At 36.1% G+C, this 25882-nt stretch overlaps 1 protein-coding gene across 3 annotated transcripts in view; it reads left to right on the top strand.

Moving 5' to 3' along the window:
• The window catches only part of BABAM2 (BRISC and BRCA1 A complex member 2), a 167242-nt gene that overhangs the window by 29019 nt on the left and 112341 nt on the right, over positions 1-25882 (top strand). For all 3 annotated transcript variants that reach the window (XM_086870020.1, XM_086869998.1, XM_086870009.1), the window contains exons 4-5: positions 6529-6623; positions 23248-23442. In XM_086870020.1, coding sequence (XP_086726146.1) covers positions 6529-6623; positions 23248-23442 — 290 coding nt within the window. The remainder of the gene's footprint in view (positions 1-6528; positions 6624-23247; positions 23443-25882) is intronic.

Here is a 25882-nt window from a genome sequence, read left to right as displayed (position 1 = left end):
GCACCGGGACTGCCTGCCCGAGGGGGTTTGTGAAGCAAAACCTCTCCTCCATCCCTTCCCGTCTCAGCTGAGAAAGCTGTCACGGGGTCCCTGGTTCTGTTCTGTTATTAACGCTGTAGTTATTGTTGTTTGTTTGCCTTGTACATACTAGTAAAGAGCTGTTATTCCTATCCCCAGATCTCTGCCTGAGAGCCCCTTGATTTCAAAATTATAATAATTCAGAGGGAGGGGGGGTCTACATTATTCATTTTAATTCACTACATTTTTCATTTCCATTCACTGTTTTCTCTAGCAGACACCTGTCTTTCAAACCAAGACACATGGCTACTAGAAGAGACAGGTTAGAATTTTGAATTGATGAATAATATAATTCTGGATTTTCCTTTTTAATACTCAACAAGAGCACTTACTTTATTTTCCCAAAACTGACTCTGCACATAGTTTGGTCTCTTGCTTCAGCAATTGCCTTATTATCTATGGATGCATTTCATGATCAAGTTGCATTTGGATTTCTTGAAAACCAAATGGGTTGATCTACTGCATAGCAAATTGCATTCAAATTGATCTTATTCTTGGTTGCAGTGGCCACACATTTATTCTACATACTTAGTGCTGACTTAAAAATTCTTGGTGTCAGAAGAAACTGAAGCATATAGATATCCTTTCAAAAGTAGAGTTTGGGAAGTTAACTGGTGGGCTGCTTCCTAATTTTGCTGCTGTTGATTAAACAGGGATGTTAATGCAGTGGTACTCCCTAGTATAACATTTTTCAGTACTACAAATTTATAGTATGGTTTAAAAAAGAAGAAAAATACCCCAAAAATGAAGTTACTAGGAGAAGAAAAATTGGATAGGCCAGGGGAAAGTGATTGTAGACATTTTAGAAATTTCTCAGTTTCTTGTTGGGAAACACCTGTGTTGCTTGTAGTCAATTGTTATTCCTCTGTTATATTTGCTTATGCATTTTGATAGAAGAGAAAAGAGCAGCCCATGTGGGTTTTAAAAAAAATTATAAATTTAAGTGTTCATATTTCTATCTTTTTGCCTGTGAGGAGCAAATTAACTTTTCTTTTGAAGTTCTGTGAAGTAAAATGTTTCAACATTTAATACTGTTTGCCTGAGGAGAAAGAAAGGAAGAGAAAGAAATATTTTTTGATAATTGGAAATATAATTCCATCAGACTAATTACTGGCTGATGTATCTACAGCAATGAGGTAAGTATGGTCTGAGTGTGAAGGTTTTGCTTGCCTTGCTCTTATGCTTGAATAGTCAGTAGTACTGTGGAGCGCCACATAGTTGGCCTTCCATCAAGGGAATAAGGACAAACAGAGTTGAAACATTTGCAAAACTAGAAACTTGTGCTGGAGACACAAGGAAAAGGGCATTTGTGTCATTTGAGTGAGAAGAGCAGAGAATGCAGGACTATATTGATTTTTTTCATTGTTTTTTTTCCTCCAAGTTTAAAATGGTAACTTAAGCACACTAATTTTGCGTATGACTTTATTGGTTAAAAGTCTAACTTAGTTTTACTTTGATGTACTTGATTTACTTTGATATAATAGCACCATTATATTTGAAGAGGGTGAGCCACAGATAATATCATGTAAACATTAAATATATAATGTTATGTTATAAAAGTGGCTATTTCTTGTAGGTCAAAGTAAACCGTTAACTTCTGATTCAAAACATTTAACACCTTATATTATGTAAACTTATTGCAGAGGCTAGTGTTAATATTTTATGTATGGTTTTATGTATAAAACCAGATTTGCATTGGCTGTTGTGATTGTTTAAATACCTTTTATTTGAATGTAATGAAACATTTTTTATTTACACATAAATGTAAAAAAAGTTCTGCCAAGCAAACTGTTAACTGTAGTTTTAAATTTTCTGGGCTTTGATATTTAACAAGAATAAAACTCAGCTTTAGGATGGATTCTCTTAATATGTAGTCTGATTTGTTACTGTGTGTTTTTGCTGCTGTAACTTAGGAAAATAGCTCATGCTTATAGCTGCAAATAGAGTAAATGCTTTCAATGGTGCCTAATCCTTATAGAGTCAAAGTTGTTACCTTTTCTGTTCTAGTATGTAAATTAAGCAACACATAAGTGAAACTGTATGGAAGAGGGGAGCACAGAGCAGGAACGTTGGAGAGACTGGGGATGACGTGTATAGATAGCTGATACGGTCAAAAAGAAGTGTTTTTTTCTTTTGTTTGAGGAACTAGCTGAACATATGGATTAATGGCAGAAGTGAGACTTAATAGAATTAGATTTTACTGAGGGAATATTCTTTTCATTTTTAAAAACATAAAAAAGTTGTTCTAAGGTCAAATATTTAATAGTAAGATGTTGTCTTTAACTTTCAGAATGAAAGCCACTGATGATAGAAAATCACTGCTCTTTTCTAACTTTTAACAATGAAGTGGAAATAACATTTTGTTCTGTACTTTGTCTCTATTAAATTGCCAGCCACCCTGTGTGAGGTTTGATTGTAGAATAGCAGATAGCAGAATAAACTAGGGTATACATTTAGCTAAAAACCTACGGTACTTTAGGAAGGAGGGCTGTCCTGGTTTGGAAGACAGGTGTCTGGTAGGGAGGGCAGGAGCCTCCCTTGGAATGAAAAAATGTAAAATTCTTCTCTTCGAATTATTATAATTTTGAAATCAAGGGGCTCTCAGGCAGAGATCTGGGGATAGGAATAACGGTTCTTTACCAGTATGTACAACAAGACAAACAAACAACAATAATTACAGCATTAGCAAATAAAACAGAACCAGGGACCCCGTGAGAGCCTTCTTGGTCAAGACAGGAAGGGATGGAGGAGAGGTTTTGCTTCACAAACCCCCTCGGGTGGGCAGTCCCAGTGCTCCTGCAGGGCTCTGAGGAACACTCAGCTGGAACAGCAGGGATGAGCTGAGATCCCGGGCCAATGGATGAGGTGGATCAGCAGCTCCGCAGAGGTGCCTGGCACTGTCACATGTCCCAGCAGGACAGGGGGTGTGAGGGGCCCACAGAAGAAGAAGAAGAAGATACAAAAGAAACAGCTCCTTCTGGGTTATGGCGAATTTCCTTCTCTAAGCCACAACACTCCAAGAGTGTGTCCTGCTCTGAAACCCAAGAAACTAGCTAGCCCTCAGCTGCCCCTGCCCTCCCCTGCCCCTCCTTCCTCCCTGGGCCCAGCCAAAGTCCCTGTGTTCCTCAAGCACCCAACCAATACCAGCAATCAGGTTTCCCCTCAACTAATGGGCAAAGATTCCACAGGTGAGAAGGACCAAAAGGAGGGACACCCAATCCCCAATGGTACTATAGGAAGGAGGGCATAAATTATACATTTCTGTTTAATTAGAGCATGAGAACAACAGCATCATTTTTAGTTTTCATAGGGTTGTAAAATAGTTTGAGTATGGTCTTAGCAATAGTGTTTTGTGAATGTGTAATTAACAGGCACTGAAGTACTAGTTTTATATATTCTGAAGCCTAGAGAACCTATATAACATGTGTTCTTTTAGAAATTGAATTCACTCTAGGAAAAATAATCTTGATATACACATTGGCATTAATATTGATATGTTTGGTCTCAAAGTGACTTTTATTGAAAAGACTTGGGAATTTTGATTTGAGGCATGTTTACCCTGGACAAGTAGAAGCAATTTTAGCAATTATAAATAATTATGAGTTACAGAAAATCAAGTATCACAGTGTTAATTTTTACGCTGGATTCTGTCCATTGTACCCGAATAGTTCCTTGGTATCAGTAGGTCATAAACACTTTTAAAATCCAAATATCTGCATAGTTGGTCATTCACTGTGGATAAGGACTCATAATGCCACTGATATTTAGTGAAAGGAGTCTGACAGAAGGTGGTAAAGAACAAATATGACCATGTGAGATTGGTAATGGGTTGGTTTGTCCAGCTGTGATATAATGTACCTGACATTGGTTTGACTACACATCACAGCTGAGTGGTCAGAAGAGGGTACCATCTCCACAAGTCCCTGATCCCCCAGCATGAACCACTGTGTGGCATATGCAGCTGACCTGAACCCCAAATTGTTAAAGTTTATCACTTTGCACTTGTTTATCACTTTATCACTTGTTAAACATACTAAGTGTTAATAATGCCAACTTTAATTTACTCTTACACTGAGCACTGTATATAATGGTGTTCTGGGAGCTGCTGTGAGTTCACACTGTGAAAGGAAAGGGTTTTTACCTACTTGAACATCATGTTGCACCTACTGCCACAGCATTCCTGAGGTTCACACCTTACTGTGCAGGTCGTAGAAGTGGATATGGATTATTGCCAATCTCACTACTCAGGCAGAGTCTTGTAGCTGCCTCGTGATGTAGGGTTCTGTAATAGTTTTTCACTTATCAAATGTGGAGGTGTAACATCAAAAATATGCTGTTATTTTGATCCTTCTTTTATTCTAAGCAGCTTTTTTTAGTATGTGTGTAGTTGGAGTGCAGCTCCTAAATGAGCTGAGCTCTATCTATCTATCTATCTATGTACTCTGTTTCACCAACTCTGTTAAACCTAGAATAGAGAATGAGAAGCATATAGCTAGCACCTGAAGTATGAAGTGTTTGCTAAATGAGTTACTTAGTATCACACAGGAGCATGGCAGAAGCACAGGTACAGTCCTTTCTTTCGGAGTAGTATTGGACTGCCTAAGTCATGGGCCTAGCTTTATCATTGTGTTGTGTTCTGATTTATTCATAACAAGCCTCTTTCAAAACTCAGTCAAAGAATGTATTAAGGTTAATCTCCTTCAGTCTATAACCTGAAGTTCACTGCTCTTTATGCAGAATTTGATGAGGTTGTTGAAAGGAGCCATGCATGACATTTTAATTGTAATAAATATCAAGGAAAGTGTTGTGGTAGTGTAGGAACTGCCCAATCTAGTAAACATCAACTTTTTTTAATTCTTCAGTGCTGTATTACAGTTTAGGCAATCTAGTAATTATTTTTCCTTACTTAATATAGATGCATTTCCTGTTGCAATTTTATGCCTTTTCCTCCAGGACTGCCCGGTTTGTTCTTGTAAATGAAATTTAAATGGAATTAAAGGTTTTATTTCTATTTTGAGTGTGTTGGGAATTTTAATTGGCAGACCTCTGCTATTTTCTGCGCCCTATACTTACATGTGCTCCTGACAGCTCTGAAAAGAAGGTAGGAGTGCACACAGGAGAAACCCACACTGTGCTCTGCTCATCACATGATCAGTGAGTTTGTTATTTGGAGCCATACTGTAGAGAATACCTAACCCACACTGGTCAGTGACTTCTTGGCCATGAGCCTTCATCCTCTGCAATTAATCTTCATGGCATCCTTGCTTCCAGGCAAGGCCAAGATAAGTTTACAGAATATTCTCAATTAAAACTGTCATGCTAAATGCCTTGAGATGGTGTCATCACTGAGCCAGCAATGTGGCTTTGCAGGATTTGTTCATCTAATGCTTTTTTCCAGTTCTGCATTCACAGTTTCTTAAGATACAAAAAGTGGTATAACTTTCTCTGAACAGAATTGTTTGTAAGGATTACCATGCTGGTTTTACTTTGTTGTACGGATTTTAAATTAGTTGTAATATGTAGTGAACAGTCTTTTTTAATAATGTCTCCTACATCATAAATCTGTTTTATGCAAAAGCTCAGTTATTTTTTCGTATTATCATAAAGAATGATGGGGAGGTAGACAAGTAAGGCTAGAAACACTTATTTTTATTTTTAAATTTTTTTTCTTGATTAGTGGGTGGGTTTTTTTGAAAGCTCAGATGCATATGATTACCTCTTGATCTGTATGAACTCTGAAGTATGTGTACTAGTGAAATACTAGAACCCAAATTGCTTTTAATTGCCTATCTTGTGACACTGGCAAGATGAGAGAACTCAGTGCCAAGCTGTGATGAAGTCTTACATTTTCAGTTAATTTTCGTCTCTCCATTTAAATGTGCAATACTGCATTTCTCTTGGCCAGAATTTGGGTTGTTGGAATGGTTCCTATTGAACTGTGTATTCTTTCTTCTAAGAGTTGGCGGTGATAAGGAGAAGAGGGAGTAAGTGCTACTAATTTTTAAAAGCTCTGGTATTTTGAAAGTCATGATCTTAGTAGTTTGCAATTGACTTTTAATAGACAAAACACAGCCACCTAAATAGGGTACTTTTTATTAAAACAAGATCACTTTTCTAACTCAGGGTTTTTTTGAGGCAACCCTCAATAGTGTTTGAATTGCCATTTGAGATACAAAGCAATAGTGTATTTCATGTTTCATTGCTTGCAGAGGAAGAAGCTGTGCCTCAGGAATTTGTCTTCATCCCCTAAAATATCTGATGCTTATCTTGCATGTGAATTTTTGTAAAAATTATACGGATATATACGTGAAATATATGTAATATATATGTAATATATGTAGCTGTCAAATTCTATGTTAAAAAATGTGTGTTTTATGTGATTATTTTATTTTTTTGTTTTTAAGCACATATATAAAAGTGCAAACAATGGTTTCATTTACTGCTTTTCAGGGGATATTATTTTTAATGCTCACTATCCTGACCTGCCACCAGATTTTATCTTTGGAGAGGATGCTGAGTTTTTGCCAGATCCTTCTGCCTTGCATGTAAGTACTTTACTGTCTGAGAACATTACACCTTGTAGAGATACTTGGGTTTTTTAGAATAGCTTCAGCAACAGGAATTTTATAACAATGTGAAATAAAAAAGAAACACCCCTTTTATCTCACCAGTATTTTGAGTGTAAACACGTTGCTTTCTAAGGTGATTTAAATTTGAAACTATAAATGAGGAGAGAGACAAAGTTTAAAACATTTTAATCAAGACAATATTACTTTTATAATAGTTACTTCAAATATCTGTAAAAATATGTTTATTTTTAAACATATTTATTTATTTAAATAAATATTTATTATTTAAATTTATTTAAAATCTGACCATCTTAAAGGATTTGTCTCAGAAAAAAAGTTGATAAATTGTGTCTTTAAAAGCATTTATCTCTAAAATGAAGTACTGTAATTTGGTGTCACATTGTTGGTTTTTGTTTTCTGTTGAGGAAAGGTATATCTAATTAATGTTGTGGGAACCACTGCATCAAAGAAAGCTATCTGCTCATATGTGTTAGGTTTATCTAGAAAAAGAAATTACCTTCTAAAAGGAGGAACAAAAAAAAAAGAGAAAATACTTCGATACAGCCTTATTACTACAGAAGAACACCACAACCTGAAACCAACCATTTTGTTCACTAGTCACAGTTCACTACCTCAAGTAGTAAAGCCTTGTTTGGAGAAGCTATCAGTGCTTATGCTTTTACAATACTTCTCCCTCTCAAAACTTAATAGTAGCTACTAATATGACTGTGCAGAGCCCTCACCTGCAGTTCCTCTTCTGCTTTATGAGCACATCTCCAGAGCTCCCCAAAAGAAGTTGGTGTCTGTTGTGCTGTGGTATGTGGGTGTCATGATGGAGGTTGAACATGCCTTGATGCATGACTAGTGTTGGGTTTTGGTTTTACTTTTCACTTCATACTAAGTTATATACAAAAATCAGAAGAATTTGTTTTATTGATTATTTTTAGCATACCTAATAGAACTTTTAAAAGGTGAATGTCATATTTATTTTCTTCTCCTGGTCACTTTGCTGTTAAGCTCACAAACTCCTTTGGGTAGGAGGCATGGTGCTGATGAACAGCTATTTCATTATGCTTTTCATTTATAGAAAAGGTTTTTCTTTCTATGGCAATTCTATAATTGTTTTCACATTCCTTTATTTACTAATTCTATTTTCCTCTTTTTCTCATTTGTTTCACAATCTTACAACCTTCTGAGAAATGTTCATATTAGCAACTTCTTTTTATAGTTGATATTAAAAGAAGAGAAGCACCTTTTAATGTACTGGAAAACAGAAATTAATAACAAATTTCAAATGAGATATAAAATCATTTGGGACATCTTGCAGAAATGCTGTTCAGATGGAAAAGCTTGCTGAGAGTGGTACAGTGCCATATTTCTCATCTGAAAAGAAGTCACTAACAGTTGTGATCTACAGGAAAATGTGTGAAGATAAAAACATCCTTATTTTTCTTTTGTTCTTCCATTGTTCATTAATGATGCTTCTTTTGGGAGTGTTGCTTTTCTCCTGCCTATGAACAAACTTCTTGCCTTTTTTGCTGGAAAGCAACTTGGAAGAGCCATTTGCTTCTTGATGCATAATGAGATATTAACCAGTCTATTTGAAAGTAATTAAAACAAACTGAAGAAGAAATCTGCAAGCCAGCAATGTTCCTTTGGTCATTATGCCTTACTGAAGCGTTCGCTATGTAAATGTAACCCTCAGTTTGTCCTGATGGTATCACAGCATGTTATTTCCACCTTGCAGCTGTGGTCTACATAGTGTACCTTTAGTTTTGCATTCACTGTTTAATGTAACATAAGATTTTTTTCTTCAGAATGTTTCATTAGCAATAATTTGCTTTTTATGCTAAGTCTTTGAATAGCTCCCCTTTTTTCCACAAATGTGACAGCTGTTTAATGAAGATAATTTTAATTGAATTCTAAGATATTAGCAGAATTCTTAAATATGTTAACATAGCTGTCTACTGACTAGAAGTAAAATACAGATTAGCACATTGACCATAATTTGATGCTCTTAATCTTGAGCAGTCTTCAAATACTTCTGATAAACAGTTCCTGGCATTTAAAACAGAATCTGCCATGCACAAAAGCATGTAGATGTTATTCAGTGAGGAGCACAGTCTCTAAGTAAGTAGTATGTGCCATTGGATCTGTGGGAATTCTGACATTGAGCCTGCATGCACTGCTCTCATCTGTCTGAGCATCTTGTTTTCCAAGAAGTCATCATATGTTGTTAGATGGCTTTGAGTCAGGCATTATGCTTAGCTTGAAAGGAGAACCAGGTACTCCAGATTCCACAAGCTCGTGTGGCTCTAATAGAGGTTGTCAGGCAACTTCCCTGAAGATATTTGAATGGCTGTGTTGCAGATCATTTTAGTCATTCTTCAGTTTCCATGGCCATGGGCAGACCTTCCAGTTAGATGTTCATCTGAGCATGGTAATAGGTGTTCAGTTAAGCAGCTGTTAGCCAAACAGCTAAAGCAAGATTTCAGGAATACTGCATTTTAAAAAGTGAATTCTGTAGAGGAATAGTTAATATTTTGTTTTTTTTTCCTCTGGAGTAATCCTGAATGATTAGGCCAGTATTTGAGCAGTAGAGCAATGTGTTGAGCACTCTTGTTTTATAAGCAGGGCTAATGCTTTCTTGAATTGATACTGCAATTGCAGAATCAAGTTGAAAATGCTCATTTAAATTTAGTTTTGCTTTTGTGTCTTGCACAAACATTAACGTCAATTGGATTTGAACCTGAGCTTGAGTCTCAAGTTCAGCACTGCAAAGTATGTGCTTCATTGCATGTCTTACCAGTAGTGGTTACTCCGCTGGTCACAGGGTCTAACTGTGTGCATGCTGATCTTGCTGATGATGTCAGCATTGTAGAGCACTTCAGTGGTGGGGTAAATGGTCCTTTTGGTTTGTCATACAGTTTTAATTACAGTCAGGGGGCTAAATTCTTTAGGTTAGTGGTGCTGTTCATGTTCATAGAGTTATTAAAAGGAAACATTTTTACATTTTATTTCATTAAGAATGTTTTCCTCTCAAATGCGTTTGATACTTGCATGTATAGTATACATAAATAAAATCAGCTTCTCAGAATGTAAATAGAAAAGTTCTTTCCTGCTCTAGTGTTTATTCATTCTGGATGACAAGTATTAGAAATGTATTTTAAAAACAACCTATGATTCACTCCGTTCTGATTAAAAATTCAGTTGGCACACAACCAGATTAGTGATTGTGTATGGATGAGATTAATTTGAAGCTCATTACAATGACGCCAGTTTGAGTAACAAGAATTGTTTGTTATGTTAGCCTAGTTGATTGTTAATGTGAGCCAGTTAATAGCTGAAGTGCTTATTCAAAATGTTAACCCCATTTTCTCAATGATTTTGAATTATCTTCTGTTTGGCAAAGAGGATACAATAGAAGTATAAGCAAGGTAACTGTCAGTTCAAGGAAACGGGTGTCTTAGTATTCTACTTCAGGTCTTCAGCTAGTCTCCCCAGAATTATTCTGCCTACCCACTGCTATCAAGAAGATTTCAGTAGCCTTAGTGAGAATGGAAGCATGAGCGTTTCCTGAAGCCTACTAAGTGCTGAATATGTCCGTGTGGGCTAAGTGTATAGCATATTCCATGTGGCAATACTTAGTGCTGCATTTGCACGGGAGGAAGATACTGTCATCACAGACCTTCAGAGAATAGGCCGTTGCAGTTATCATGCCCATACCTAGCACTGGGAGGACTGTTTTCCCTCATGTAATTGTTGACACTGAGTATAGATTCCAGTCACTGTGGAGTTAATTCAGTTCATTGTGCTACTCTAGTGTATTGGCTGCCACACTCTATATCTTGTGTAGACCAATGTTTGTTTTTAAGTTCTTGTATTTGTGCTTATTAGACTCACTGGACTATATGAGGACTATGGTGAAGGTTGTATTTTTTTTCTGTGTCTCTGTTCAAAGTCTTAATCATTATTTCTGTTGGTTGCTGAGTTAGCTTTTAATAGATAGCGAGGAAACTCTTTAAATATACCCCCTCTTTCCTTAATTGTTCTTTATTTGCTCAGGTGCATGAGATATGTATTTAATAGGGTCAGTTGTCCCCTTGCTCACAGTAACTCCAAAAAAGCTCAAACACCCCTTATATTAACTAATGCTTTTTGAACTATTTTGTTCTAAAAAGTCTGTCAGTTGTATTGTTAGCAAGGATTCAGATGTTATGTGTTCTAGTGTGAGCACTCCCAATAAGGGCAATGAGCTTAATGGTTTTTGGAGTGTGATTTTAAAATATAAAGCCACAGAAGTGGGTTCTGCTTGTTTGAGAAATGCATGGGTAAGTTTAGCCTATTTAGCTCTTCTGTGCGCTCTATTTCAAATGGCAGCAGCAGATTTCATTCTTGGACCCTCTAACCTGTTGCTCTTATATTGAAAGCCTTAAATTACTTTGGCTTCAGTTGAACTTGGGGAATTTAAGTGAAACACAATGCAGAATTCCATCCTTCAATTTATTAGAAGTTTTTTTCCCTTGTTTAGAACTGCTTTATATTCCCATTTATTGTGTTCATTTTTCAGCCATGTCTTGACTTTATATGTCAATATGTGTTTTGATTATTTATAATCCCATGTTATTTAACATTTAATTTTCTGAAATAAACATTAATTCTGAAATTTTTTTGTTTCTGTCCCGCTCTATTGATCCTACCTATTTGTATATATGGGAATGCAGGTATGTGTGCATGTGTGTGTATATATATATACATATGTATGTATGTAGGTATGTATATATGTGTATATGCATGTAGGTATGTATATATGCATATAGTCACTGCAGCCTTGCTGAAGTTTGTCTGGTATTAATAGGCAATGGAAAAAAACCCACATTTTACACCGTCAGAGAAGTAAGTTATTCAGGAACTTTCCCAAGAATTTTTTGACTGGTATTGTTGGCACTTACACATTTTTGTCCACATTTTTGAACAACAGAGATATGCCAGTGCAGCATTCCTTTTAAAGCCATATCTGAAAAAATGTAATTTTGAATATATTTTGATCTGGTTTCTGAGCTCCACACTGTTCCTCAGGGAATCACAAAACCACAGAATAGTTAGGGTTGGAAGGGTCTTTTGGAGACAATCTGGTTCAGTTCGTGCCAAGTTGAGTAAGTACTAGGTTAAGAATGAGAAATCCCCAAAAGAGGATTCTGGCTGGGGATCCTCTCCTGGCATAGCCTGGCCAGCTTGACTGCAGCCTGTGTGAGGCCAGCATTCAGGAGGTCCTTCTGAGAAGTAACACAGTGCTGAGAGCAAGTGTCAGGATTATCTGTGTAGATGTGATGATGGCTATACAGTCCAGCTGAAGGAATTTGAGAGGATGACAGAAAGAAAGGTTTTCCTGTTGTCTTCCAATCTTTGAGTCCATCAAGACTTTTCCACACTGGGAAAGTAGTCCTTTTTCTCCTTGTTTTAGTATTTTTCATTTCTCTTGCAGCCTTTCATTTTTGTCCTTTTTGTCTAGAGTTGCTAATATTTATAGGGCTGAGAGATGGTTAGCCACATTGTCATTTTCTAATGGCAATTAGAAAATGTACAATTTAATTAAATTGTATATATGTAAAATTACTTTGTCTTTTTTTTTCATATAAAATCATTGCATATATTTACCTGACTTTCTTTTTGCCAAACTTCAGCGTTTTCTAGCACAGTGTATAAAACATGGCTTTCTATCTCAAGTGTAAGCAGAAGAGAATATGCTGGGGTTAAAAGTTGTGCTGTACTTAATTGCAGCATTTTGGCTGGACTTTTCAACTAGTGAATCCAGAAATGGAAAAAAAGAAAATCTATAGTTTGATAATACTTCTTTAATTTCAAGGGAACAAAATATCTGTTAAGCTACAAATTTTTGCCTTTCTTGATCAAGTCTTGCTGGTCTAGAAAGCAAAATTAATTTCGTTAGTTTTGTAAAGGGATGCAGAGGGAACATTTCCTAAAATATTTTGGCACAAGCATCTCTGATAATCTCTCCCTAGAATATGAAAAATCCAGATTATTAGCTTTTAAAATAGAGCATTTTAGTCCTGGAAAGTTTTTGGAGAGCATTAGGAATGTGCGTGGACTGAAGGATGGCAAAGTGGGAGAAAATGTTTTTCTGCCACACTAACTGAAGTGCATGTGATGAAAGACATAATGTCTGTGCACTAGTAAAATAAGGGGAGAAAACATTTTATGGTTTTCCATTCATAGCATTGCTGTAGGAAAAGATATTTTTAATTTGTCATTTGTTTGACCGTATTTTTCATGGTCATAGATTTAGATGGGCCAGAAATTTGGACCATAATAACAGGATGCTTAAATCTTAATGTAAAATGCTGAAAAAGATGTTTAGGCTTGCCTGTGTTTCCTTTGCAGGAAATACAGTCCTTTGCTTGTGGTAAGGGTGGTATAATGAATTCCAGAAAATCATTCATTTTTGAGCCATAGTCCATACCAAATATATAAAGTTGGGTATCCCAAGCCAGACATATGAAAGCAGAACATCTTTTAGGTGGAAGTATGTTAGTACAATGATAATGTGTTGGCATTTGTAATTCTTTAATGAAAACCAACAAACTGGTAATGTACTTCTGACTATTTATTGCTTCAGTTTATTAATATATAATCATACTTTACTTGAGCAGTGTTTTGTTAAAAATTATGAAAAAGGTACTACCAGAAAAACTAGTGGAAAATGGAAGGATTCTGGCCCTTACGTGTGGTGTTACTGTGACAATATACTACGGCTTTCTTACAATAACTAGAAACAGTAAGAAATAGCATGTCTTGAAGGCAACAGCTTGTTAGAATTTTAGAAACACATTTACAAGGGGCTTGGGTAGGGGTGGCGGTTTTTTTGAGAGAAAAGACTGACTCTAGAACAGTCTTCCTGAATTGAGAATACATTCAAATTCTGTATTGTGTGCTCATTGAATTCATGTTGATGTGCTATTATAATTCATTTTTCTGTAGAAGAAGTTGGTCATTGCTTATGAATATTCAAGTAGAAAAAAAATTTGAATTAACTGATTACAGAAAGACAGTTAGAAATGGTCATTCTGTCTAATAATGCAGTTTTGTATTTGATTTAATTCTGGGTTGTGAATTCTGGTATGGTTTATAATTGCACTTTTCCCCAATGAAATTAGTTTAAGTTGGATACCCTGAAGGTTCTTTCCTTCAGAAAATATGTTTCGGGAAAAGAAATAGATGTCTTTGCACTCAGGCTGATTTTCAAAAGGTCTATTCATTTCCCCAAGTGGAGGAGGGTTGAAGATACGTTTTCTTTCATTTTTATAAGTCTAAGTTTCAGCTTACATTTGTTTCAAAATCTGTCTTTGTTTTACTCATTCTTGACATTTTTTTACGTCTGTGTTTCCTTGCTATCTTCTATTTCAGTTCCTCAGGCATATCTGTTTCTTTTTAGAGATAACTACAGAAATACAATTCAAATTTAGTCAGCATCTTGAGTCTTTTGTTTGCAGTATAAGTGTTCACACAGTTTTACATGAACTCTGCCCATCTTCCAGATATGCAGCTTTTACTTTCATAAAGGAACCAAATGAATGTTTTCATGCTGTTTTTTTGAGAAGAGATAACTAATTTACAATAACTTTTCTGGTGTTGTAGAGAAATAATTTTGATTTCCAATATCTTACAAGATTTACACAATGGTATTTTGTAGGTGTTTTCTTTAGGAACTGTATTTTCTAAGTCTTATAAACCCTCTAGTAGTACAGTTGTGAAAATAAAGATGGCAATACTGCTTTCATGACAATAAGATCCACCATGTTATACATTGATTTTAATTTATGGGATTTTGGAAGGGGAAAAATGGTTAGAAGAAAACAGTTCTGCATGTGCCACTCAACCATAAATGCTCAAGGGATGTTAGTGGATGCTATCCAAAGCATTAGCTGTGAAGGTTCTGCCTTTTTGCTGTAGCTAAAATTACTTGTGTTGACGGGAAAGGAAAAAAAAACCACAAGAGCTGATAAGAGTGAAAGACTTGCTATTTGAAAGGGATTCTTGAGGTGAAGCATTAACAGTGGTCTGTTCTCTGGTGCAAAGAGGGTCTGAGGAGTGGAAGCTTGTTCACACTGCCACCAAGGTATGGTAAATGAGTCTTTAGGTAAAAGATGCATGTGCCTATGTCTTGTGGGGGAGTTTTTCTTCATGCTTTGTTCCTTTTACTTGCCATGTCTAGTTAAATATGTACACCTCTGGTAGCCAACTCCTAGGGGAAAAAAGTGCAGTGTACTCATGTGGAGGAACTAATGATTAGTGCAATGGATTCACTAACCCAGAATTTAATATGTGCTGAGGGAATTAAGAAATTCCTTCTTGGATCAGGTAAAAGTATCTTGTGCTTTCTGAGAGAGGTGTGCTGAGATGTCTGGAAAGAAACAAAACTTGCTCTAATTCCTTAGCAAGGTAGGACAAGAAATGCCTATGCATGCCAAGTCTTTAGGAGATTATTTTAGATAGTAGGCAGTTGTAGCTTTTAAGGGTCTGTTTATCTTATAAGAGAGCTCTGTGGGAGAAACAGGCAGACTCTTCCAGGAAGAATGTGCAACATAAAAATATTCTCATGGGCTCAGCTACACAGATTCTGGATTTCCTGAGTACCCTTACCAAGATCCGCTGTCTCTTCACTGCTTCTTCAGCAGGAAATAGAAAAAATTTGTAGTAACCTTTGGAAGCTGAGTTTACTCCTTTTTTGGGTGAATGGTGCATGAGGGGCAGTTTTGCATTTGTTCTAGGTGAATGCAGAAAAGTGTTCTCCATGTGTCAGATTTGCTGGGATCTGTTACGGAGATGCTTTGGGTATTGGATAATTTATCAAGAATCACACTGTGTAGCCAGTGGAAGAAAAAAAAGGGAGATAATTTCATACATGATGTAAGATGCTTTTCTGATAGCAGAATTAATTTCTTATTATGTTGTTTTCCTGCTCTGTATTTTCTTGCTAAGTAAAGGCCCTCAGGTATATGTGATTTCAACTAAGTGTTTATAAGATATTCTAATTTCTGTATCCAGTTTTCACAACCTCTTGCTGAAAAAAAAATTAAAATAAATACTGACAACCCCAAGCTTTGCTTTATGCAAATGTTTTTATCTGGTATTCACAGCAGCAGAGCACAGAAGGTCTTTGTAAATTCTTTGGTTGTATTTGCAATGACAGAAACGCTCCAGAGTTGAACTGTTTTTATGAAATGTTAAATTTTGATGTTTGCTTGGGCCCAAAAATGATCATTTCAAAGAAGATCACTCCAGAAAGTTGTTCCAGTGGTGCCTTGGGGGAGAGGGATATGAAGAACCTGTGAAAACAAGATGACAAGTAGATGGCATGTAGGTTTACAGTGACTGATTTCAAGCTGCAGCCTGTAGGATGTTTAAGTGCTGGCTGCTAAGAAACTGAAGCCTTTGAAGTTGTTATAACACTCCAGCCCTGCAAATACTGTGAAAAATATCTGTTGATAGAAAGATGTGAGCATATGGTAGATAATTATCCTGTGCCTTTTTTTTGAGCAATTTCCCTGTGGTGGCCTATGATGAGTAGAGCCAAGTGGGGACTGAAATAATATATGCCAGTTTCTAGGCTAATGCTGTAACCACTGGACCAGTATCCCCTCTGTATTTATGCAGAGGATAAGTGCTAATATTACCCTGATCTTTCTCATTACAGGTAAAAACTTGTATTGGTACTAATTTTAAGCCCCTGTAGGATGCAAGTTGTGTGCAGTGATATAAACAAAATGCAAATCTGTACTTAACATTATTCTTTATGATAATTCTGGATGGAAGATGCTATAGAAATGCATTACCACTGTTACGGGCTTGGGAGGTTTTGTTTACTGACATTTTTCCATGAAAGTTAATTTCTTGCTTAGAAATATAGAAGTACACTAACTTAAAATAAGATCTTACTGTTATTTCCTGTAGTATAGCCAGGAAAAACAGTTGCAATCTGTCTTCTTTAAAATCACATTCCTGGAAAATATTCTGGCAACCTGGATATTTAAACACATTTCAAAGAAAAACAACTTCAAATCAATTAGAAATTATTACTGTATTTCATTTCTGATAGTGTAGAATTATAGTTTGCTGCAGACATTGCTCTGAGTTATGAAATAAGCAATAAGGAGTCTATGAATTAGCAGCTTTATGGAACATGAGGTCCATTGTATTGTAAAAAAAAAAAAAGGAGAATAGTTAATCATGGACACTGAGTAGTTTGCATAGGTTCTTGATTAGCTTTTTTGGAAGGATAAAGGAAAGAATACAAAGCACAGAATGTACCAGAACAAAATTTAAATGTGGTTTCTTTGCCAGAAGTTGAATAGTACAGCCTCTTTGGAAAACTAAATTCTGCGTGTCTTTTCTAATAGGGCTGAGAAGTTACTTTGTTGGTGGGGGTTTTTCACTTGCCTCACCTGTAAGATCCCACTAGAACTGATAGTGTCAGGCTGAAAATTTTCCTTGTCTCTTTTGGAAATCCAGCTGGTGTCATTGCTACTCATTTAAATGAGTTACAGTTGAAATGACTTAAATTGCACGCTGTGGGTGGCCTTTTAGCAGCTCTACTCCGCCTCTTATACCAACTTCAAGTGAATTCATTTTCTCAACTCTGGTCATGTCTGAATGTCAAAAAACCTCTCCCTGTCAAACTGTTCACTTACTACGCAGCCAACTTCTGTCAGTAGACAGTATCAAGAGCCAGGGAATTCTGAAATTGAATTGGCAGCCCAACAAAATCTCTGGGATTATACTTCTTAGTGAAAATCAGTGCTCCTTGATGAGATTGTTTAACTTAATAACTGGCAGAATATCAGATCTCCTGAATCACTTGGATTTCTCCAATGTAGATACAGTTTGTTTGACGCATATGGTCTATTAATCTCTGCATAATAATTGAATACTATTTTTCCGTTCCTATTGCTACACAACATGAACTAGAGGGCAAAATTAGCGAATGTACATGCTATTGGTTAATCATTTTAAGGTCTAGGTAACTGTTTTCTTGAAGACCTTGTCCTGAAACTTTGTTCTATAATGAAAAAAATCAGCCAGTATGACTTCTGCCATGAAGGAGCATTCTACTTCCTTACGTTGAATTGCTTACTTATGGACAAGTAAACAGTTATTGGCCATTTTCTATATGACATGTTCTCTAGCTACAACCGTGTGGGCATGATGCTTCTGGAGTCTGGTCTCTCATCATATGAAAGTTCTCATTCCCTTACTTTTTCTGTAGGCTGTTTTGAATTCATTCCTGTGGATCATTCATTCATTCATTCATTCATTCATTCATTCATTCATTCATTCATTCCCTAACTAGAAAAATGGGGTTTACACAGTTGTCACAGATGACATTACCAGACTTTTGTGTCCACAAGAATATACAGTCATCTTTGGATGCTACTAAACCTGCTACTAAAACTTTTGTACCTCTTAAGATGAGACAACAGTTGATCTTTTTAGAAAATGAAAATTACACAAGTTGTAGTATGGAAAAGCCAAAAATAAAGCTAAAATTAAAAACTGAATGGTTGAAATTAAGATCTGATGCATGAAGTTGCTCCTAGTTTTAGTGGAGATCATGGAGAGACATGCAAGCAGTGACTAGACAGAAGAGGATTTTTTATTTGTGTCTTCATCTGTGTGCTCAGAAATGACAGGCAAGTTCTTCAATGATATGCTGAAAAAATGATGACATTAATGATGTCCTAACCAATCTTGAGTTGTGCATGTAGGCCATCATGTGAGATCAGCATGAATGCAGAACTAGTTGCAGATGCATTTTGGGCTGATTCACACTGGTATATTGTTGTACAGTGGGGCACTTTGAGTCTAACTGGCTAACTATTGAGTAACTTAGGAAATTTGCACTGCAGAGTTCATTTAAAGATATATATTAGCAAACAGGGTAAGGGATTGTATCCAAGTCTGGATTTCTTTATTTTAAATGCATTAATGATTGTTCTTATTAACTCTATGGAAAGCCTGCAGAAATCTCATTTCAAATTAGACAGGATTTATTGAATGAAGTATGTAATGTAGTCTGTCAATACCCCAGTCACTGTGATCATTTTTTTCTCTATAAAATGCATTTTATTCACAATTTTATAGCTAATTCAGGAAAAAAAAACCACCTCTTTTCAGCATGCCTGTGATTTTGGTAAAATGATAATGATCTGTGAGCAAGGCAGAAGATTTTGATAGAAGCCACAGGAAGCAACAATAGCAACATGTATATACATAAATGTCTTGTTATTTCTGTATTTGGGTTTTTCATACCTTCTTGGCTTCAGTGATCTGTCTGTGTTCTTATTCCCAATATTTTTTAGAGTTGTAACAACTAAACCTCATAATCTTGAAATTACATCAGATTTTAATACTTACACAAGATCTAAGTTTTGTAGCAGAACTTGAAGCCATGAAGCACAAACAGCAGAAGCTCTGTTCTAATGTTTTAAATCTTCTTAACTACAATCTCATAAAAAGCTGGATTGGTTAGAGCTGAAATGCAGCCTTCAGGCAAACAATCAGAAAATAAAGCATACAGGTTACCACTCTTTTTGCTCCGAGTTTAAGATTTTGCTGATTTCTGAAGTCTAATAGTGAATACAATACTGCATCACTAAATAAAACCTTATTTAGAAGGTCCTTTACCTCTAGAGAAGAAGGTCAGCTAGAGGGACACTATTCTCATTAACTAGAGTGACCAATTGTGCGTCCTCAGAAGAATCTCTATGATTCTGAAATTGTAGCAATGTAGACACTCTAAAAGGATTAAACTTGACAAATCAAATTCTGCCTTAGATTTCAACAATGTATTTTACAGGTAGACACTTATTTTATCTTTGATTTCAAAAGCAGAAGGAAGATTAAAGAAGGTACTGGTTGAAACTGAGAGTAATATAGCACTGATTTTGACATCCTGTTGAAGTTGATTACAGTAAAGTTGTTTAAAAGTATTTTTAGGTGAAAGAACCTAGTACTTAGGACAAATAACTTACACTAAGATATGTAAAAATAAATCTTATGCATAAACATGGCATTGTATTCGGTAGTGTTTGTGTTAAAATATATGAGTTTAGATTTTGTGAAAAGTACAGCCCTTCTGCAAAGTTAACAAAATGAGTGGAAATGTAGTGGCCAAGTGCCAAGTAACATGCCCTATAATAATATAATTTTAAAGCTAAAAACATTTTATATAAATTAGAAATTGTGTTTCAGAAAATTTGTGTAGCCCTTGTATGTTTCTTCTTTCATCAGTGAGAATCCATTATAATTCGTGTATGTCCAGGGTGGGTAGTTTGATTGTTCTTCAAGTGATTTGATTTTATAATCAGTTTATACTTTGAAACTTAAGTTGCTGAATGAGAGGTGTTTAGTAAGGATCCTACAGTTAAAACATTCATTCTAATTTCTGTAGCTTTAAGGCAATACAGAATAGAAACTGTTTTGATGAAATGTTCTTGAATTCTTTGAAAAGAGCACTCCTTTAGCTTTGTGCTGCACAAATGACAATGGATTTCCTCTTGCTCTTTTTTTGTTCTGTAGTGTAATGTTATTTAAAAAACAAAAGGTTCAGTTGCATTTAGGTCAGTTATTAAAATACTGTTGGTCATTTCCTTTGACAGAACATTTCTATTGTGTTATACCAATGTCATTAGGAGGAAAGGTTATTCCCACTTGTCTGGCTGATATCAATACATACTGGCATATTACATCCTCTGGCTTGCTGGAAATGTTTTATTTGAGCAGCAGCTTGGGAACAGGAAATTTAAGGTTATATTCAGTCTGGTTTCAGACTGCATGGTAGAAAATGCGTTTCCTAGAAAATGCTGTCTACCTGACAGATTTTCTCTAGTATTTTGTAGAATTGGATAAGCTTAAATGGATTCAAGTTGCAGATAAATTTTTACCAGCTCTAGGTGGCAGACAAGGTAGAACAAGGCTTTCAGTCACTCTGTAGTACTTGATGAACTTAAATGAATTGCATTAGTATGTCACCAATTCCTCTGGAATGTGGTTTACCTCTTAAGATATGGCAATGATAATATTCCCATTTTGTAAGTATCCCTACTGTCTAGAAGGGGGAGAAAACAAAGTACTTTTACATCAAGCCAGGGTCAAATGTGAAGTCTGTGATACTGGGGTAACTTTTAAAGGCAGAGGTTCAAGGACAGTGTTTCAGCCATGCTGAGCAGCTCTTTTGACCAGAATCAGAGTGAGCAGGAAAATAGGGTCCAATCTTGTAGCTGTTCATGCATGTAAAACACAGCAATACATACATCCCATTGCTTTCACTGACAAATTAGACTGGTATGTTTCAAGTGATGATGCTGAAAACGAGAAATTAATTTTGTTAAGATCTTATATATATTGCTGCAGTGGGAAAAAAGTACAAAGTTGTGGAAAGAGAAACACTTGAAGTATTAAGCTGTCATACACATATACTGAAGTCTGTATGAAACTATTCCATAGGGAAATATCTAAAGTCATCAGAAATAATAGAAGTTATAAACCTTTTTAATGGAAATAGCCATCTTAGTTAAAGATCACTACGAGTAAATTTCATTGTAGAGCTGAAGCATGGTGCCTGGTGAGTAACTGATTAAGCTTTCTGCCTTTTCAGGGTATCAGAAAATAAAATTTGTATACAAACTCATTTGTTTATTTTCAGGCCAGAGCTATGGAGTCTCACCTTGCTTATGACCCTTTTTCAGTTAGAGCTTATTGTAAACCTCTTCATAAAGCTGAAAATAACTGAGGTTGGAAGGAGCCTTTAGATAGAGGCCATTAGTCTGGCTGCTCTGCCTGGGCAGGATCAGATAGATCAGGCTGTCCAGGTCCTTGTTTGGTCATGTTTTGGGTATCTCTAAAAACAGAGACTCGACAACTTCTCTGTGCAACCCATTCATTAGTGTTTATTACTTGTATTTTTTACTTTTGGTGTTACATAAAATATGAATCTGTTTATGAAACACCTGCAACATACAGGAAAAATTAACATGCCGTCTAATTACATTGAATACAAACATGGATAACAAATTTTATGAAGCTACTATATTATATCTTCACTTAGTTGTAAAATGCAGACTTCTTTGCTAGTTCTGAGTTTCTTAGTGTTAACTGTACAATTCATGCAATTTATAGTTCTGTTGCAGCTAGTTTATTGTCAAATGTCTGTGTGACATATGGCCTTCTAGTACCTAAATGGGCCCTCAAGAGAGCTGAAAAGGGAGTTGTTTCAAGAGCATGGAGTGGTGGGAGAAAGGGTAATGTCTTTAAATTGAAATAAGGTAAATTAAAATTAGATTATAAGGAAGAAATTATTTACTTTGAAGGTGGTGAGGCACTGGAACAGGTTGCACAGAGAAGCTGTGGATACCCCATCCTTGGAAGTGTTGAAGGCCAGGTTGTAAGGTACTTTTAGCACCCTGGTCTAGTGGAAGGTGTCCATCACCTAAGCTACATAATCTTCAAGGTTGCTACCAATCCAAACCATTCCATGATTCTCTGAAATGTGGATTAATTTTGCTTATACTGAAAGCTCACCAGAAGCCACATGACTGTGTTAACATGTTCTGGGGTTTCAAGAAAAACTCTTGAAGACCCATGTGCAAAGCATATGAGCATATGAGCACCGAAGTACTTTCAATCAATTATGTCTCACCCTAAAGCATGGACTACAGGGCGAGTCTGCCTTTCACATAGGTCGATTTTTGGTCAGCTAGATGTAGGCATGCAACATTGGTCACATTAGGTATGGTTTATAACACCAAATACTTCCTGAATAAAACTTACTGTGCACAGAAGACTGATCTAAGCCAATTATAGGAGTGATAACATCACTACTGTGGTACTGACACAGTTATCTTGATTGTATTTTTATTTCTATTAGCTATTTCTTGAAATACAGTGAACCTGTAATAAAAATTTCTGCCAGGCATGTTAAAGACACTTCTGTGTATGGATGACATTTGTGTTAAGAGGATGAGTCAAGATAATTCAAGTGAAGAGACAGTTAAGGTGAAATAAATCACAACTTTGAGGCAAAAGAAGAGAACCCATTTGCTGTACCACTAGGAATGCAGCCACCGTTTGAGATAGTGAAGCAGAGCAGTTTGTGTAGTTGGTGTTAATTTGCCATAGTCATTGGATTGACTGCTTTTTGAATCAGTTACTCTGCAAAGTTGTACTTACCTAATCCTTGTGTGTTGCATATCAGTTTTAATTTAATTCAAACTTTGCCAGTTCCCAGATGCAACAGTATAATTTTAGGAAATAATAGAATGTTAATTTGAGCCTATATAAGCCTGGTAGTAGCCCTGTTATCAGTTTTATGGTAGGTTTCCTATTTGACATTAAGCTTCTGCTGTTTCACCTGTTTTTTTTCCAAAGCATGTTAGAACTTTTGTATTTTAATATTATGGTTTAGCCTTGTCACAAAGGTTCCAAATACGTATGTGCGTCTGGTATCAGTATGAAAGGGGGATTGCTTGTCTTTTACCGCTGTAAGTAATTTTGGTCTTGGTCTTTGTTTTTTCCTACTCAACAGAATTTAGCTTCCTGGAATCCTTCAAACCCTGAATGCCTTCTGCTTGTTGTGAAAGAGCTTGTGCAGCAGTATCACCAATTTCAGTGCAGCCGATTACGGGAGAGCTCTCGTCTCATGTTTGAGTATCAGACTTTACTTGAAGAGCCCCAGTATGGAGAAAACATGGAAATCTATGCTGGCAAAAAAAACAACTGGGTGAGCTCTTATTTAATCTAAAATGTTTTTAATAAATATAACTCTTGCTTTGGAAAGCCTAGGTTCTTCCTGTGGATCTCCATGCTTTCTGTTTCCAGTGGAGAAAACTCCTATTTGACTTCAGCTCATTTTCTGTACTCCCTGTTTTGTATGTTGCTGTATTTCATTACCTTGGTTGAACCATATTTCCAAGTGCAAACTGGTTTTGAACCTGGTGTTCATTCAGCTGATTTATAGGTGAAAACATTGAAACTGTTGAAAAGCCTGTGCTGTGTTTAGAGGACAAAGTATAATGTTAATGTGGAAGTCTGAGTTAGCTGTGAAGATTTGAGAGGCAGAATAACAGTGTTGGTATGACACCCTGCCAGTCTACCAGCCTGCTTAGAAGTGGGATGTATTAGGGTATGTTTCCACATTATCGTTGAGTTGATTTAATTGGTAGCTGCAGCTGCTGGTATCTCTCTTGCATTTGTCTAAGCTGAGATGAGTTGTTCTGGGAACCTAAACCAGAGAGGAAAAACTAACCCAACTAATTTTCTGCAAGAGGAGGCAAGATGGGCTGGCGCAGTGACTTTGTAGTGCCATGCTTTCATATGACAGTCAGACATTAAACTGACTTATCTGTTTCCTGAAGTTATATCCCATGTTCCCACATGGAAAATGTGCCATTCTATATAAAGACATTCTGTGTATACTATACTCTTTAGTACACTATAGTGTAAGATGTGGCCATTGGCGATGTAGACATTTTGGTTACTGTGTGAAGTGATGATTTTTTAAAAATCATTCTCTGCCACATGCTAAGCTTTGCAATAATCAGTTTTTTTTCTGCTGGTAATATATTTTTCTTGGGAAGTTTGGAGTAAGATATGTCAGGAAGCATCTAATGGTGTTTATAATGAACTTGTTTACCTCTTGCTTTCAGAAATAGCATACTCTTAAGATAAACTGGCCTTCAGAAGCAATATCTTTTGAAACAGGTGCTGTCTGAAAATTGATGAAAATTCAGCACTCCTATTATCAAGGTCTAGATAAGAATTCAACTTTATCTCACTTCAATCATCCTGAAGTTACAGGTGATGCAAGGATATTTACTTTACAACTCACACATTCATCTGGTTTTCTTTTCTTAGACAAGTCATCTAGGCTTTTTTTTTTGAACCCAGATTTAATTTTCTTCATCAAAGAAATTCAGACCTCTTTAATGTTTATAGATCAGAATATTTGATTGAAATTAACTTATTCACAGAGAGTAATATAGCACCTTATTGTCCATAGCTGGCATCACAAACAACTTGCTATATCTCTAGATTTCATCAGACTGGTTTATTGAAGTGCAGAAGGCTTTCTGAACGGTACTGAAATCTTATCACGGTTTTTTGCCAGTTGCAAAAATTCTACTCAAGATTGTAGATAACTAGGGGGTTTCTTTGTTTTTGAGAGGAAAGACGTAGCTACTCAAGCCTTTCGAGTCTTCTCAGTCTTTCATGACTGAATAAAGAACTTCCTTTTCTACAATTTTAAATGCTGTTTTAATTTAAAAATATTCCAATAAAATAAATTTTAAATACATTTTGAGTCAAATCCTTTTCATATAGCAGATCTATTTTAGATTTTTCAATAGGGTGTGCTTTTTTCCAAGTCTTCATTCTCTGTCAAGAAGACTCTTTCAAGTCTTGAAGATTCTGTGAACTTGGTATATGCGACAGAGGCTTGCATACTAGTGTCCTAAAACAAAACTGTGAAACCACCTTGTGTAGTTCTCTTTCCTGTCCTTTACAACAGATTTGTTAGCCTCAAGGATCAGCAGAATAGAACTAGTTTTCTAAAAAACAGGAGGTAAATGGCCTTTTATATTCTCTGCCTAGAAGTCATTGAAATTCATGTTGCTGCTGTCTCACAGGAATCAATAGTAGTTCAGCAGATTTCTGAAATAATCAAATATGAACCTTGCAGAGTGTTACGGAAACAATCATCTTAGGTGCATGAGTTAAAAATACTTTGAAGAGAAGATCTGAATTCAGCACTCTGACCCAAAATGGAACAGAAATTTGCTCTTACACCTTTGTTCCACTATCTCCAGTTTCCTAAAATGGAAGTCTCCAAAATATATGACAAATCGACAAACTATTATCTAGTTTAGTAGCTTCATGTTGGTGGAGTACCAGTGGATGTAGGAGTCCATTAAATAATTAATTGCCCAGGGCTGTGGCTAAAAATTCATCTATCTCAACCTGATGCCTGTATCCAGCTATTTTGGGCTGGAGAGGTGAGCACCATGGACAGGGGCTGCTCCCTGTCCAGCCAGAACACCTTTGGAAGTATTAATTGGCAAAATAATCTTGATTGAATGATATGAAAGATCTGGACTTTTTGGAACAGCTGATGAACGGAGCAGCATTAATCAGAGGTCATTCTGCTCAATGTTCAGTGGACATCC

Source organism: Cyanistes caeruleus, chromosome 2 (genome assembly GCF_971803275.1).
Source record: "Cyanistes caeruleus chromosome 2, bCyaCae1.hap1.1, whole genome shotgun sequence".
In the NCBI taxonomy this organism is placed as follows: domain Eukaryota; kingdom Metazoa; phylum Chordata; class Aves; order Passeriformes; family Paridae; genus Cyanistes; species Cyanistes caeruleus.
Note: the sequence above shows the minus strand (reverse complement) of the source record. Positions and strands in the feature narration are given on the sequence as shown.